The 18,596-nt window shown below is 36.6% G+C and overlaps 1 protein-coding gene across 1 annotated transcript in view; it reads left to right on the top strand.

Annotated features, from left to right (window-relative positions):
- The window catches only part of LOC146004088 (uncharacterized), a 71,179-nt gene extending 53,659 nt beyond the window's left edge, over nt 1-17,520 (top strand). Inside the window, exons 4-5 of the mRNA XM_083142717.1 lie at nt 5,313-5,837; nt 17,433-17,520. Of these exons, the coding sequence (XP_082998843.1) occupies nt 5,313-5,837; nt 17,433-17,499 (592 nt within the window). The 3' untranslated portion in view covers nt 17,500-17,520. The remainder of the gene's footprint in view (nt 1-5,312; nt 5,838-17,432) is intronic.
- The last annotated feature ends 1,076 nt before the right edge of the window (nt 17,521-18,596 follow it).

Raw genomic sequence — 18,596 nt, 5'->3', positions numbered from 1 at the left:
TGGCAAGTGCATGGTCCCAACCTCAAATTTACTCCCAACACTAGTATTTCAATTAAATTAACGCCACTCTCTGTCCTGTCTGTTTAAACTCGTGAGAGATGGTCATTAATCTCTCAGTGAAGTTAATGTCCAATATTATGAAATAAAATACTAATAATAAATACGTAAATATTTTAATATATTTACTCAAATCATAAAAACAAATGACTTTCTTCAAGAATTGACTTTTCTCTGCCAGCCCTGCTAAATTTTCACTTTCCATCTACTGATTTATACGAGGGGTGCCCAGAAAGTAATTTCCAATTAGTACGGACCTTGATTTTTCGCAAACACGAAAACCGTGAAAAATGTTAATTGCTGCGAAGTTGTGTTTATGAATGTGCAGTAATGTCTGGACACATTTTTCGCCTGTTCTAAATATCGAAATAATACGAATTTGGCATAGAAATGCGAATTGTTGCTGTTTTAGCGATTTTTTTTTTTAAAAAAATGTCCTAAAACAATGAAAAATTCCATGAAATCCAACATTCTTGTCTTTTCTAAGCTTAAAGAAACAAAATGTGCGATATTTGTGTATATGGAACGTGCAAGTTTTCAAACATTTTATTCAAGAGTAAACTATCTTGCTTGTTATACATGGAATAATTCTGACAACCACATTAAATCATGTATTTCCCACGATTTTTTCAACTTCTATCAAAACAATTTGCATCACAGAGCAAATTCTCAGGGTTCTAACGGGAGATCGAGTGCGTATCCACCATCACACGAGAGCTGCATCTTCAGTATTTGTTGCGCGAGATGTGATTTGAGTTACCAAACTAAGTGCGCACCATTGGCATTAATCGAGCGAGAAATAATGGAACTCAGTCATTTGGGTGTCTGACTACCATGTAAGAGACCTGGGGTCGATCCCCTGCAGGGGAGAACCGGGATCTTTTCCACCTGTTCAAACTGCTCCGGCGCTCACCCAACGTCGTATCAAGTGGATACCTGGAGGAAACTTTGGGGGTAAAGGTAGCCAGGAGCTTGGTGCTGATCACATCATCCCCACCTTCAGCCATGATGAAGAAAGTGTCGGTGCCCTAACTCCACACCCCCTAGATGCCTTCATGGCTTGCTGCTAAGCATAGGGGAGCACTTTACTTTTACTTCCTCAAGAATATGATCTAATATATCAAACTGTCACGAAATGTAGACCATGTGACTTACAATTTAAAATAATAGTTTACAAGCACGATGGAAGTATTAAGTTTGGTATATTTGGCAGAAAAATGTTCTAAAACGAAAAATGTTCTAAAACAAAAACGCGAATTTTGGGAAACGTACTAACAAGTCAAAAAAAGATAATGCCAACTTTTGGTGCCATAATTTATCTGTATCTGTCACGTGAGTTTGGGTGCGTCAGCACTTATGGTCATTATGCACCCTTCAGTATATACGAGAAAAATTCCATTACCTAAAACCCTTACATTAAAATTAAAAAGGGGGTATGGAAAATAACTTTCAAGATATCAAAGTGTCACGAAGAGCCATAGGCCATGTGAATACAATTTGAAACAGTAGTTTAAAAACATCATGAAGGTATAATGTCAGGTAATTGCCAGAAAATACACTAAAATGAAAATGTGAATTTTGGGAAAAATAACGTGAAATGGTAAAAAATAAAAAATACACAATTTGGAAAAAAAAATAACAAATCAAGATAACTACCGATTAGGCATAAATGAAACAAGAATATCAGTAGTAATTTATTGCATTAGTAACAGTGGGTCCTAACCTAATTTTCAGCATAATCACCACCGTTGTTCTGTCATTTGTCGTAACATGGCACTAAATTTTGTATGCCCATGGCATATGTGTCTTGACAGCAAAGACTAGAACTATCTCTACTGCAGTGTAGCTGTCAAATCCTTGTCCTGCGAGAAACCTCTTCAGTTGAACAAAGAGACGAAAGTCTGTACATGCAAGGCCAGGGTTGTACAGGGAGTGGTCCAAGATTTCTCACCTGAAGTGTGCAAAGGGTCCGCGTCTACTCAGCTGTATGGGCTTGTGCACATTCGCTTGGCCTTGTGTGAAATGTCGGCTCCATCGTTTGACCATACTATCACTTACGACATCTGGTCTGCACACCTCACATGATTACAGGTGGCTCTGTGCATAAATCTGATTACTACACTTAGTTTACATCGCAGTCGGTGGGAGACTTTATGAGAGCTGTAATCTCTAACCTAGAACTGTCCTAAAACGGCTGCATTGCGACTGTACCAGATTACAGCTACATGCCACTTCTTCCTGCATACATGTGTGTGTCGCTCTCCGGCCACTAGTGCTGCGTACAGGCACCATTGGAGCTTTTTTAAGGATGCCCCTCGTATATGAACTTTCAGAAGCTGTTATTAACAGAGTGTTCTGTTTTAATGTTTGGTTAGCTAAATCAGGTACCTATGCAATGCAACTCTATAAATTCCATGCATTAAATTTCTAATACCTACATACCTTTTTCGTCAGCAATAATGGTATAACTGCATGTTGTCAGTTTGACAGTACTTCACTTGGATATACTGCACTGATGCAGAAATTCCATTGATAATGTAAGGAAATATGACACTTTATTTTGTACAATTCAATTGTTTCACATATATGCAAGAGCTAAGTTGTTTGCTTCACAGAGATGAGAGAAGTAGCTTTATGCATAAAAAAATGAGTCCGCACTCATGGTTCTTGCAAGCAGAGGGTACCAAGCCTCAGCCTCAAGGAAACTGATAAATTACAATATGTATTTCTTAAATCAATCACTCTTCACTCTAATCTCATTTAGTGGTAACTTTAAAAATAATGAAGTATTTTATTTTAAACTTACTGTGTATGATAAAATTCCATAATCCAACTTACTGTGTATGATAAAATTCCATAATCCTTCCCTAGGTTGTGAATTGTAATAATTTTCCAAAATCAATATTTTGCAGTTTGAATTCAAATCATAGAGAATAGAGAAATTAAGTGAATTTCATAGAAGATAATATTGGTACTTAACAAATCCATACCTGGATCAGTATGAGTTTATTATTTCCATTTGCAACAAATCGATTTAGTTATGTTTGTAATTGTCAGGGAAAAATGTAAATTTTGTTCTGGAAAACCTGGAAATGTCGGGGCTTTTGTTACTGGCTTTTGTAGAGCAATCTGACAGATGGAAGATTATTGCAAGATAAGATTTGTTGAAGATGATTAGGTAGGTTTGAGTTTGAAATTCTTACACAACTAACAATTTTTCGCAGGTTAGAATATATACCATAATATTTGTGTGACTTGTAGATGTATTTCGAGTCTGAGTATGTGAAATGGCAAATGTAAATTAAGGACCTCAAATTAAATGTTTTAAATATACCATTTAATTAAGTTAATTAATTAAATTAATTAAATTGGATACATTGCAATCACACAGACACTTCATATTGTTACTATATTTGTGTATGCATATCAGTGGCGCAACCACATGGGACATCCCCCCCCCCCCAAACCTTGAATGGAAATCAATTCTAAGGAGGGCAAGGGGGCAAACATTGATGGCCAAGGGCACCTGCAGAGGGCACAGAGGGGCTATTGTTATCTTTGATTTCAAATTTTATACAAATAAAAATACATTTTATAAAATTTTCTAGCTCACTTCGCTCGCAATGCCTGCTTTTCTTCGTCTCGTCAAGTTCAGAACCATAGCTAGGGAGCGGCGGGAGTCGACCCTGGCTGCCCAACAAGCTAAATGATAAAAGTTGTAAAAGAGAGAATACCATGGCACCTCTTGAAATTATTTGCACCGTATTATATCAATATTGTTTTCAATTTGCAAGAAAATGGATTAAAAATTTCTTTGTTTGCTTCACTTGCAATATGATTGTTTTCTGTAATGCATTGTAAATTACCAGAGAGAGAAATAGGACATGCATGAGAAAATGAACATTCACATTTGAGAGACAATTTATATAATTTTTGCAGTTGGTTTGTTATGAGGTGGATGAATTGATTATGTAATGAATATAAGTAATAGACGTATGCTGTATATATATATATATATATATATTAAAGAAACTTTGAATACGTACACAATTTAGTGTTGGCATGTATTTTCTTATTCTACATCACTCCATTTTGAATATGTGTAAAACATATGTTGTACATGAAAGTTATACATGTTATATGTACAAAAAAAATAATATTTGGAATGCATTTATCATGCATGTTCTGCCATTCAAAAATACAGTTTGTGTACTTGTTTTCCATTATTAATGAATGTGAAATTGAACTTTTTTTTTAATGTTTAAAATCATTTGTTGCAACACAAATGCTTTCAACACCGATTTCTACCTCCTTTTTGTGTAATTTACGAGGATGATAACGTCTTTGACAGTACCACCACTACTACTAATAATAATAATCATCATCATAATAATGTCATTATTATTATTATTGGTACATTTGTCCTGGTACTTGCCCCCCCCCCCCCCCTGCAAAAGATTCTGGCTGCGCCTCTGGTACATGTGTATGGGTGTTGAGAGGCGGTAATATGCAAGGTTGAAATAGAGAAAACATGTCCTTGTGGCCTTGAATTTTTTGGAAACTTGCCTTGAAAACTGGGAATTATACTTGAATTTTATCATGGTCCTATAGTAGCCACACTATACTAATCTCCTCCCTTACGGTTGTGATTGGAACGTGCCAACACTAAATATGTGCAACAATGTGTATACTTGGTGCAAAATGACTTACATGTGCATCCAAGTAGGTGCCACGGCTGAAATGCGAAACCAAAAGTGCTGTGGGGCGTCGACTGGAACTTGCCACCACTGGTGTAAACAAAATTGCCACCATGTGGATGGTAAATCAATCAGACAGATTCAAGATCTGTTCAAAGACACAAATTTGTATCGGTGCTTTGGCTTTTTTAGTCTTCTGATTAAGTTACATATGATCACTGATTTGATTTATCGAATATATACATTAATTTATTCCATTTATATTTATTCTTGATCTTCTTATAATAGATTCTATTGTTTTTCATCTTTCCAATTTGCTTTCTTCTTATTTATATAGTTATTCACGTATATTGTGTTAATTTTCAATTTTGCATGCCTGGTTCTGCCATCTATCTCTATCCGCTTTGGCAAACTATTTACATTATTTGGTCTTATTGGGTACATAACAACTTTCATTACAACCTCTTCTCAGAAATTTTGAGAAAAAGTTTGTTGTATTTGTTTTATTGATTTAATCACTCTTTTGACTGTTTATCTTCTCTTGTCTGATGATTTCAGTGAAAATATATCATCTGAAAGCACAACATTGGAGTGTGAAAGGGAAGCCAATTTTAGCACTTCACAAAAAAAATGTATTAAAGATAGCAAATCTCTACCAGTAATCCCATATTCCAGTGCTCACTTCAAATTGGAAGATACAAGCTGTGAGAAAACTTCGGTGCTTGAACATGCAATACGTGAAGTTGATGACATTTGTGGGAATGATTTGGATAATTTTGGTCCTGTGATATCACCAGATACAAAACTTGATTCAATGAGAAATATATGTATGGCAGAGAAGTCAGTTGTCTCCAAATCAGAAGTCAAGGAAGAGGGAAATGCATTCAATTGGGAAGAAAATATATTTAATGTAGGAGAAGAAAGCAAAATTTCATTCGCGAAAAGAGAATATGTGAAGATGGAGGAAGATGTGAAATATAATGATGAAGAAATCCCAACTCTTAAAACAGAAGAAAGGAACATAATAAATCTGACGGATGTGGATTTGAACTACCCAGTAAAGGATGAAGATACTAATTCCAGGTAATCGAAAATATCTACATTATAATTTTCTTTACTATTGTCAATAAGATTTTTCCAATGTTAGTCAAAGAGCATGTTGCAAAATTCTTTCACAGATTTAAGTCAAAATGGCACATAAAACGTAGAAGAGAGCAACTTGTGGTTGTTTTAATCGAAATTGGTAACTGCAATTTTGTACTATCTCTTCACTTCAACATGGACTCTTTTGGTTGCCCACGAGGTTTCTAGTTGACATTGAATTTCTCTTAATTGTTATTCATGGCTTGTCTTATGCTTCACTTCAGTTCTTCACTGTTAGACTACTGTCACCCTGGGATGCCAGAGCTGCTCTGGTGACATTTCTCCTGACATCTGTTGGGTCTGCCAATGGGATGTCATGAAAGAGTGCACAGACTAACGTTTACAGCTTATGCAAAGTATGCTTGAATGCAGTGGCACAACCACAGTGGAGTCAGGAGGGCATTGCATGTTTAATCTTAGGTGGAAATAAATTACAAGGGAACAGGCAAGCAGGGGGTGGGGGAAGGCAAACATTCAAGTAAGAAGTAGGACTAACAATATCTAAGACTAGCCTGATAATATAGGATATTCAAGATGAAATAATGTTAGGGAAAACTGATGCCAAATATCGACTATCGTCTTCAAATCATATGACTGTCTCATTTCATAGGACTATGTGCTTCATGAATGGCACCAGTCATTGATCAAAGACAAACTCGTACAGGAACAAGCTTTGAATTTTATGTAAGCATTTTATCTTTCTCTTCATCATTTTTAATTACATATGATATCTGCTATTTCATAATCTACAATTTCTACGAGGGGCATACTATAATGATTTACACTTTATTTTTTTCAGGTCCCATGGTCCACCATTCGAGAAGTGAGGACTGGCATATGAAGCTACAAGTCTAGTCTACCAATTGCAGGCAGCAGTGCCCAAAAAGGATTCCCAGTGTTCACACAGCAGCACGTTCTGTACGTCATTGTCAGCGGACTATTGGACAACATGGAAAGTGACTATAATGGTCAGCTTTGAACAACTTGGTTTCAATGGACAGAGGGTGTGACCACAGCAGAGATTTACAGATGATCGGTGGCAGTGTGTGGTGAATTCGCCTTCACGGAAAACCATTTACAATTGGGTGGATGGCTGGAAAACAGGACACACATCAACAGAAAAAGGGACAAGGGGGTCTGCTCACATTCACATGCTGCTGCCATTGCACCGATGTCAGGGATTTGGGAACCCATCTGGTGCACACTTTCACCATATTGAGGTAATTGTGCACGATTGGCTGCAGGGTGTTTCTGGACAGGCCCATGGTCACCTCCATTTCAGAAAAGATGATGCACCTGTTCTGAAGAATGACTTGCTCAACCTGTGTCATGTTTGTTGGTGTTGTGACAATCACTTTCCTTCCAGAACTTGTCCATTTTTCTGTTGACGGGCATCCTGTTTTGCAGCCTTCCACCCAATTGTAAACGGTTTTCCGTGAAGGTGCATGTTCACCACACACTGCCACAAATCATATGTAAATCTCTGCTGTGGTCACACCCTCTACCCATAGAAACCAACCAACTTGTCCAACGCTGGCCATTATAGTCTCTTTCCATGTTGCCCAGTAGTCCGCTGACAATGATGTATGGAATGTGCTGCTGTGTGAACACCGGGAATACTTTTTGGGCACTGCTGCCTGCAATTGGTAGACTAGACTTGTAGCTTCATATACCAGTCCTTACTTCTCGAATGGTGGACCATGGGACCTGAAAAAAATAAAAGTGTAAATCATTATAGTATGCCCCTCGTACATGTGTGGTTGAAAAGCCACGGACGCTTTCGTGTTGTAATGGCGTAATTTACTTTCAATGGGATCATTGCAACAATGCCATGGTTGATTAGGGCTTGATGCAGGCATAGGTTGTATTATGGGTGGGATGAGGAGGATGAATTGAGGTGTTGGCCTCAATCTGTGATTTTTTTCCCCAGAGGCCTCCCTGAAGGCCTTTCCAACTTCACTCTCATCCCTGACACACCAGTGTCTGTGCCTTCTGTCTTCTCCACACAATTGACAACCCTAGCAACACTGGGAGACCCATTGTGTCCAACTACATTTCCCCCACTGAACTAATATCTGCCTTCGTAGATTCCCACCTCTCTAATCTCCAGTGTCTGTGCCTTCTGTCTTCTCCACACAATTGACAAACCTAACAACACTGGGAGACCCATTGTGTCCAACTACATTTCACCCACTGAACTAATGTCTGCCTTCGTAGACTCCCACCTCTCTAATCTCCAGTGTCTGTGCCTTCTGTCTTCTTCACACAATTGATAAACCTAACAACACTGGGAGACCCATTGTGTCCAACTACATTTCCCCCACTGAACTAATATCTGCCTTCATAGACTCCCGCCTCTCTACTCTCCAGTGTCTGTGACTTCTGTATTCTCCACATAATTGACAAACCTAACAACACTGGGAGACCCATTGTGTCCAACTACATTTCACCCACTGAACTAATATCTGCCTTCGTAGACTCCCACCTCTCTAATCTCTTCTCCAAGCCATGGCCTATCTCCTAATACGTATATATCTGGTCATGGAAACATACAACAAAGAATGGGGTTTGGCATGGTGACCACACTCCACCCCATATCTAACTGTTTGGATGATCTCCCACCATGGGTGAGTGAGTGAGTTGGATCAGGTGGAAGTGAGGCCATTAGAAACTTACATACAGAATGTCCCAAAATAGTGTTTACACTCTTTTGAAATATAATAATGGGAACACTAATAACACCAAGTATAAACTTTTTTTCTAGTCACATATCTTAAAGTTACAGATATTCATTTGCAGCAGTAAGTTGTCTGCAATGCTGTAGAACAGATCAACAAACAGCAAATATGGTTTCTGTAGGAAGGGAAGCACAGGAAGAGTCAATTGTATGTTTCATGTCATCCAATGACCATGGCTTTGTAGGGTACACATTATTATTCAGTTTCCCAGAGGTAGAAATCTAACAGTGTTAAATTGGGAAATCTGTGTTGTAGATACTTCTTACATTGCTCAAAAGAAAATTTGCTCACCTTTGCCACTTTGCGTATACAAATGCCTACCACCTGGTGGGCTGTGATGGAACTAATATCAACAGAATACTTACACATGTTTACACACACGCACAGTGGTATCGGACCATTTTGAAATCAATAATATGCAAGCTACTTACCTGAACTATATGTCTTCTTAAAGTTTTGAATGTCCTCTACAAGGATGTCACTACTTTTCTACGTAGTCACTATCATTGTCCACACACAAATGCATCCTGTCAGTGAAGAAATCAGGCATCTTCTCCCAGCAACAGCGATGCACATCTGCATCCTGTCAGTGAAGAAATCAGGCATCTTCTCCCAGCAACAGCGATGCACATCTGCATGCACCTCGGCATCACAGGTGTAACAGTGTCCCTTCAGGTGCTCTTTCAGCCTCAGAAAAAGGAAAAAGTCACAAGGTGTGAGATCTGGGCTGTACTGTTGGTGGGGTAAAATCTCATGGAATTTGAGATGCTGCAATGCATCCTGTGTTCGGATTGTGTGTGGGTGTGCATTGTCATATTGAGGAATTGCATCCTTGCAAAGCATAACTTGCAGTAATCGTACACGGAGTTTTTCCAAAGTCTTCACGTACCAATCGCAGTTTACAGTGGTTCCATGCTCCAAAAATTCTGTGTGGACTATGCCTTCAATTGGTGAATGGCATGAATCAGTTCATCCACCGAAGTGTTGCAGGGGAAGCACGAGAACTTCTGACAAATATTTCTTTTCTCCTGAAATTTATACTTACTAATAAAAATATATATCAATATCTTGATCTTCAGAAGAAACTATGCATGATTTACTTCGTAACAAGATGTTCTTTTGTACAACCCTGACAAAATCTGAACATATAAGTAGAGGACAGTTCTGGCAACACTACATTACTCAAAGTCAGAATGGTTGCTAGAATCCTGTGCATGCCTTCAAAAGGAAGTGCTGCTTTCAAAGAAAAAGATTGAAGATAAAAACATTGGTGATTGTTTACCTACACTGAGCATGGTGGTAGAAGGAACAAGACTACAATGAAGTGGAGCATTTCACACAACTTCATCCGCTTCGAAAAGTACTTTCCACAACCGACACTGCACAACTGAATGAGAGATTCATTCAATGCAGACCCTCCATCAATGTTTTCCAAAGCAGAAGAGGAGCAGCTTACTGAACTTTCCTCAGACAACATAGTGAAGTATATGTTTGTTTCTATCTGCGACAATGTCTTAATTTTGGATCCATCCGCAAAGAATAAGTATCCATAGTTAAACAATAATGAGGCCTTACACATTATGCTTCCTTCTGCGACTTTATATCTTCGTGAAACTGGACTTTCGACCATGACTGTGATCAAGTCCAAATAAAAATCAAGAGTAAATATCCACACTGAGATGATCCTTGTCATTTCCAAATATATACCCAGATTAGTTATAATGTGTGCCACCAAGCAAGCTCATACAACTCACAGACTCAGCTAAACATTGCAATATGCCTGATATCCTGTTTTCTTTACTCTGTTTTTATCTCTCAGCTTATGAACATTAAAGAAAATTGCATCATCTCTATTTATCATTATGTTTTCATTACTTGTATGCATACATTAACACATGAACAGATTTTGTGTTGTTTTTTTATGGTCACATAACATGCATTTATCTATTATTGCTGATGGTAGGTGCATGGTGAATGCAGATTTTGGCATCTGAGGGGAACTGCGACAACAAAAACTTTGAAAACCCCTGGTGAATATTATTAAAATGAATGTTTGGAATTATCTAATATTCTCTGAGGCATATATCGTTATTCAATATTCTTCACAGTACTTCATATTATAACTCTGTAGGAAAGTAGCATATGCTGGTTTTAACAAATGGGTAAACTACTACAGATTTTCACCTACACAGGTAAATATAATATAGAGGTATGTGCTATGAAATAAAACACCATACATTTAAGTGTTAAATTTCTTGAAACTTGTATCAGACTGATTCCATTTTAAATCCCCCCAGGTAATGATTGGGCCTCTTCCATGGGTGAGTGGTAGTGTCATTGCCTTGTAATCAAGGTCCCCAGGTTTAATACCCTGTAGAGCCACATAGTGGTTCGGATCCCACTTTAAACTGTAGGTCGTTCTGATTAGCCTTTCTGTGCGTAAAGCAGACTTCAAGAACCCCAGGCAATGACACCCACCATTCAGATTTTAATGAAACTTGGTGTATTCGTTAATACTACCAAGGTATGAACCCATGAACAATTTTTCTTCTGTAGGCCTCATAATTCCTGAGAAACAGGGGGCTAAATTTCCTAATCTTGCATGGATCAGTCAATGCTGAGGCCATGGTGGGAGCCTACAGTGCTTAACAGAAATAGTTGTATCTCAAAGTCAAATTGGCATACCACTCTGAAACTTTTTTCTAAAGTTCATAAATGTATGTATATTCCACTAAAAGAGTTGTCATAAAGATTCCTCCACTGACAATCGAGAAAAAACTATTGTATTGTTTATAATGTTGATTTTTTTGTATGTCAACATCTCAGATTACTAAATTTGCATTATCATTATAAGGCAAAGCGGTTATCATGCAATTTTTTTCCAAGTTGAAGTTTAAGGTAAAGTATATTCTGAAAGGCTATGAAATAAAATTAGTGGAATTTGCTGTGCTTATTAATCAATATTCTTTGAAACGAGGTTTATGTACATGCATACGGTCATTCTGTGCCAAATCATCACCAAAAAGAAAAAAAACCCTTTTCAACCTGACAATTTCATATTTTCATGAAATTTGGTAGGATGGTAGAAGACATGAAGTAACTTTTGTAGAAGAAACTAAATGAATATAACATCTTATGAAGTCTTAATTATTCTTGAACCAAACAATAATATTTTATGTATTGTAAGGTTGATTGATTTGCTTTATTTTACTTCGCCTTTTGTGCAAAATGATCAAGGAGACCGCAAACACTTACCACACGAAAATAAATAGTTTGATATTTCATGAGGTTATCGCATTTTCAGTTGAGAAGAAAGAGGTGCACAGATTCACATCATGTATACAGGGTGCTCGGAAATTCCCCTTACAAACTCCTAGGGCTAGTAGAGGGGACTGAGTAGACACTATTTGGAATAGGAACCAATGTCCGGACACGTACCGTTTCTGTGCTACAACCATGACAATGTGTTGGATGTGCCTGTGTTGGTATGCAACCGGGTAGGCAGTACATGACGTCAAAAGATCACCTGATGGCACCTGACGTCTACAAATTGTTGCGTTCCACTGTCGACACAAGTGTTGTTCAATGAATAGTACGTTTCTTTTTTGTTCCCTTGGCATTGTTACCAAATAAATTTGTTTGTATTATGGACTGAGTCACACGTCATTCACTTCTGTACCTTACGTAACACCTCATTTCACATGGTTGTAATAAATGATTACACTTTAGGTCATCAGGTGATCTTCTGACGTCATGTACTGCCTGCCCGGTTGCATACCAACACAGGCACATCCGACACATTGTCATGGTTGTAGCACGGAAACGGTACGTTTCCGGACATGTGTTCCTATTCCAAATATTGTCTACTAGCCCTAGGAGTTTGTAAGGGGAATTTCCGAGCACCCTGTATATATGCATATATATGTGCTATGTGCATCAGGTTCCGGCCACGTATGGATGCCATGTGAATTCACTTTCTGGATCTCCCTCACATGGAAACTTTCAGAAATTCTTACCAATAGTGTGTTTCTGTTTTAATATCAGATCAGCTAAATCAGATGCATTTACAATGCATTCTATTCTTCTTACATAAACTTAATTTTTTATATCGTTTTCGCCAGCAATAATGGTCACTATTTGTTGTCACTTTCACAATACTTGTATATGCTGTAAATGTTTGTATGGAAGGAGAAGTGCCACTGATAATGTAAGGAAATAGGACTCTTTGTTTTGTACAATTCCATTGTTTACTTTCATAATGAATAGTCCCGAGAAGCATGTTTATGTGTTTTTAGCACCCAGCAGAATGCTATGTGTTGCCATTTGAGCATCGAACAAGCTGCAAATTCACCTTGCCAAAATCTCACACTTGTGTGCAAGGTTTAGCTTGTTTGCTCGTCATCGAAAACAGAAGTCATAATAATAATCTTTATTTATTCGTTGACCCCTTTTTGCATTGGTATGCATATCATCAGATACATGTAAATATAGATAAGATATAGTATAAGAGATATTACAGTATAAAAACATCACAGATGTTTATATAATGCACATATGTGATACACAAATTTACATAAATTGAACGTTTACAATATTAAAAACAATGATAAACAGGTATGCCCATAATAAAAATATATAATGTATGCATGATTTTTTTTAAGTTGGATACATTATTCCTTAAATTTATGTGATAGTATTTATAAACACTAAGCTCTATGAGATTACTAGATTTTTGTATCTCATCATTTAGTATGAAAATAATAGATTTATAAACATACAGTCAATATAAAGTCAAAATTTTGTTTTCACAAAAGGCAATTCTACATGTGGATGTGGATGGTATTTTGCATATAAGTCTAACAGGCCTTTTCTGTAGTGTAAATACTCTTCTTGTATGTACGTAAGCTGCTCCTCCCCAAGCTATAATACAGTACTCTAAGTGAGGATAGATAAGACCATAATATGGATTCATGATGATTTCCTTGATATGATACTGCGAAAGAATTTTCAACAGGTATAGGTTTTTGGTGAGTTTATCCAAGATATACTCAGTATGACATGCCCAATTTAGTTTTATCATCGATGATCAATCCTAGAAATTTACCTGGTTAACATACTGTATTTAATTCTCATCTAGGTAAACCGTCAAGTTATCTATCAAAGTTCTTCTTGTTGCCAGGGTTAAAAATCATGAAATTTGTTTTTTGATGGTTCACATTTAGGCTATTAGCATTTAAGTACTGGGTTATTTGATTAATCGAGATGCAAATTTGTATTGTTTTTTGTGTCAGCTGGGATACAGTACAAAGCAGCAGTAAATTTAATAGTTTAAATAATGTAATTGTATGGAAAATAACTTCTTCCTTTTAACTTAATTATAGATAATACTTGAATTTTTACGAAATGACAATTTTAGATTGTTCAATCACAATATAGCATAAAGTTAAAGCATTGCATTTAAATACTTTGACATGCAATGTCCCTTTATTTTAAACTCCCGCATATGAAAAATCCCAGTAAAATTTCCTCCCTATCTTGTGAATTATAATAATTTCTCAGTTTGAATATAAATGGTAGAAAAGTCAGGGAATGACCCAGAGTATGTGCAGCTGCTGTAGAATGGTACAGTAAAAGAGAAAATTGCCATGGAGTAGTAACAACATGTGGCTGTGGTTGTAGGTTCATATGCCAGTAGGTAGATACTGTTACACATGTTTCTGCAAGCATAAATTTAAGAGTGTAGCCTATGTTAGATGATAATTTCTTGTAATTCAGCATATTGAAACTTTTTGTTTCAGGAACAAAGAAGGAAATTTAATATTACCTGCTTTCATCAGAAATTGTGGGAAACCATCAGGAATCATGTGTGCTGGTGAAATTGTTGGTGGAGGTATTAAATATCATCACATCATTGGAACCATGTCAACATGTTGTAATAAAAAATCATTCAAAAAATCAGTTGCTTTAATTAAACGTAAGTACAGGAATATCCTCAATCGAAAAGAAAATATTAATATCAAACCTGAAATCAAGGATAGAATTTATTCTTTCAATTGTACTCATTGTGGAATATCATTTACAGAGAAAGTAAATTTAATGTGCCATATCAAAACGCACAATGAATTAATTTTGTTGAAAAGAAACCAATGCAAGAAAACAGTTATCCAAAACATAAAATTAAAAGAAAAAGGCCACAAAGGAATTCGTCCACATGAATGCCCTCAATGCAAGAAGAGATTTACTCATAGTGGACACTTGAAAGTCCATTTGAGAATTCATGAAGGAATTCGCCCATATGAATGCCCTCAGTGCAAAAAGAGATTTACTGAAAGTGGAAGCTTCAAAGTCCATTTGAGAATTCATGAAGGAATTCGCCCATATGAATGCCCTCAGTGCAAAAAGAGATTTTCTCAAAGTGGAAACTTGCAAATCCATTTGAGAATTCATGAAGGAATTCGCCCATATGAATGCCGTCAATGCAAAAAGAGATTTACTAGAAGTGAAAACTTGAAAGACCATTTGAGAATTCACGAAGGAATTCGTCCATATGAATGCCCTCAATGCAAAAAAAGATTTACTCATAGTGGAAACTTGAAAGCCCATTTGAGAATTCACGAAGGAATTCGCCCATATGAGTGCCCTCAATGCAAAAAGAGATTTACTAGAAGTGGAAGCTTGAAAACCCATTTGAGAATTCACAAAGGAATTCGTCCATATGAATGCCCTCAATGCACAAAGAGATTTACTCATAGTGGAAACTTGAAAACCCATTTGAGAATTCACAAAGGAATTCGTCCATATGAATGCCCTCAATGCAAAAAGAGATTTACTCAAAGGGGAAACTTGAAAACCCATTTGAAAACTCACTAGCGAATTCGTCCATAATGTCCTTAGTACCAAAAGAAAAACATGCTTTAAGTGCTAAATTTTGAATTAATTTGATAATTCACGAAAGAATTGGTGATACAAATCCCGCTACAACGGAAAAACTTATCTTTGAAAATACAATCTGGAAAATTGATTTGATGGAATTTTTCTTTGTGCAAGCATTCATAATATGGTTACGAGGGTTTGCGGATAGCTTCTAGCTTTACTTAGAAGAAATGAGATTTTACGAATGATGTTGATGTCTTTATTTAACATGTTCTTTGTGAAATCTGTCTCACTTGTTTGATTTTTGTCGGAAGTTTAGAAAACCTTCTAAAAAGATAAATGGTTGTTACTGAAAACTTGCTTTTACAACCTGTATGACCTCGGCAGTTGTAACAAAACAACTCCTCTTCTGGTGTTTTTTTATTTTTTACTTTGGGTAGAGATAGTCTTATGAAGGGGCTAAGCATATGGAATATAGCAGATGGTTCAGAATTTTTGAGCGAAACCAGGTGAGCCAAATTGTGCATTATGACAGTGGCTCTGTGTGCAGATGCGATGACCACTGATGTGCCGTAGACTATAAGTTTATATCTACATGCATTGTCTATGTGTAATCTACATGAATATTGCATTAGCTTATAGTAGTTCACATAGTCTACTGTAGAGAATAGATTTAATGTAAGCAACACGGAAGAATGAAATTCCTTGTGCTGTTTAAATGAGAAAGTATTTTTCGCATTCAAACAAGTCTATTATCTGTGCATATAACCAACTTATGACCATCTAATGTAAACAAACTTATTTAATTTTCAGTAACGATAGAAAAAGGTACTACCGGGAAAAAACAAATGACAAGTCAGGTAAACACTGATATTACTGTTTACACTGACAAAAAAGACAGGAAGGCTAAAAAAATAGATTTTTTCACCGTGTTACTACATAGAAAAATGCATTTGTCTTTAGCCCTTAGACGACCAAGCATGTTTTCCCGGTAAACGCACGAACGACCAAGGCATTTTCAGCGGCACTGGGGTTACGAATTATACCTTGTTTTGCTCAGTACAGATGTGGCTATAAGCCTATGACATAAAAACAAAATTTTCCGTTATCAGGTAGAAATTTCGTAAAAAAAAAAACAAGTCTTTTTTTTACGAAATTTTAAAATCTGCTGGTCCCCACATGGCGACGCAGGGACGTAAATGTGCAAAATTGTACCAGCACATTGCCTGCTATGTTTTGCACTATTGTAAAAGAAATCACAAGCACATTCCAGATACTTTCCAGGAAAGCATATATTTCCCAATGTGAAGCACCCGATTTTTTTTGAGCGGGAAACTTGAAATTTGGCGCACGTACATTAATGTTTTTTTTTTAACTGAAATTAAGAACACTGGGGTTACAAACCTCGTTTTGTTCAGTACAGATGTGGCTATAAGCCTATGACATAAATAACAAATTTTCCGAAGTCTGGTAGAAGAAGAAAAATGATTTTTTTTTTACGAAGTTTGAAAATCAGCGGGCCCCCATGTGACGACGCCGCGACCTAAATGTGCAAAATTGTTATTTTAGTGCGATCGTTCCTTGGTAAAAGTGCCATTACAAATCCCCCAACTGAATGAATAACTATAATAAATTAAAAAATAAATGGAACGAGATTTCCAAGGGGCTGCCCCCCAAATATAACCCAAATCAAATTAAATCTTACTCGTTGTTGATCACACACCTCAAGACTCATGCAGAACAAAAATAAGAAGCACAGTATGTCCCAAAAGCTACATGCAAAAGCATCTTGTCACCTATAGGTGACAGGCCGTCGTTTAAGAGCTAATGCAGATCTTTCCAAGCGTGTGTGAAATGATGGAGCTAGAAGTAAGAAAAAAGTTTGTCCATTTTGGGGACATCGCATTTTCTTTTTTCTTTTCAGTGTGTGTCAAGTTTATTCTGCACTTCAGAAAATAGTGAATTGGTTGATTTGTGACTTACCAACATGATAAAATTACTGCCGCTGTGTTGTGAGGGTAAACTGCTGTTGCAGTTGATAGCACTGCAAATTAAGTGAGCGAGTTCATTTACCAGGTGAATCACAAACTTTTATCTATAAAATTATTAATACTGTATTTGGATGATTACCATGTGCAATAAAATTGTATTTGAACCTAAATAATATTTTTTGTTGTTGGGAATCCTTGACCCTAGAATATTGATATATGTAATTCTTTTTGTATGCACGATTGTAACATTGTCAGTTCACATCTGCTCTATCTCCTTCTAGGAGTTCTACCACTGATAAGTTTAGGTTGTGATACTACAGAGTACAGGTACATATACTTATGTAGTTTTACCCCAAATGGCATAGATCTTTTTATTTAAGTCATTGCCCTTTTTTAACGTATAGGACTTATTGAAAATTTTCTCTTCAGTGAAACTATTTATTACATTTATTACAACATAATTACTGTTACAAATGTTGCAAGCTGCTCTCGGAAGGGAACCAAAAGAAATATTTTTCACAAGGTTAAGTTGTTTTTTTCTTTGTTTAGATACTTCTTATTTCTAGTTTATGCTAGATCATTTTTATATGCTTTGGAAGGTAGAATTCTATGAGATGATTATTTGCATCAACTTTGTTTTCTGACCAGTGTGATACAGTTTTCAAATGCTCTGCGTGTGTGTGCATAGACACACATAGTACATGTAATACATACATTACCAGATTTCTTGATTTCAACTCAGATTTTGGTAACATTTCTGAGTAGAGTTTCTAAAAAGATTTCTTTTTCTGATAAAAAGCCTGCTTTGGTGGGAAAAAATGGAAATTTTTGCCATTTGCACCTCATCTATTTTTCTAGCAGTTTCAGTTGTGTGGCAGCATGTAACAGCCAAGAACTTACAAATTTGTTTTGCCCTAGAGATGTGTGTGTATCTAGACCTACCCAATGGCATAGTGTCTTTTAATCTAGCTATCTATCTGCAGTGTTTGATCCCTGGTGCAGATGTAGTGGTTCAATCTATCCACAGTGTTTGATTCCTGGTGCAGATGTACTGGTTCAGACTCCATTTCAGATTTGTTTGTCCAGTCTCGATTAGG

Source organism: Lepisma saccharinum, chromosome 21, assembly GCF_977018435.1.
Source record: "Lepisma saccharinum chromosome 21, izLepSacc3.1, whole genome shotgun sequence".
Taxonomy (NCBI): domain Eukaryota; kingdom Metazoa; phylum Arthropoda; class Insecta; order Zygentoma; family Lepismatidae; genus Lepisma; species Lepisma saccharinum.
This window is presented reverse-complemented; position numbering and strand designations above follow the sequence as displayed.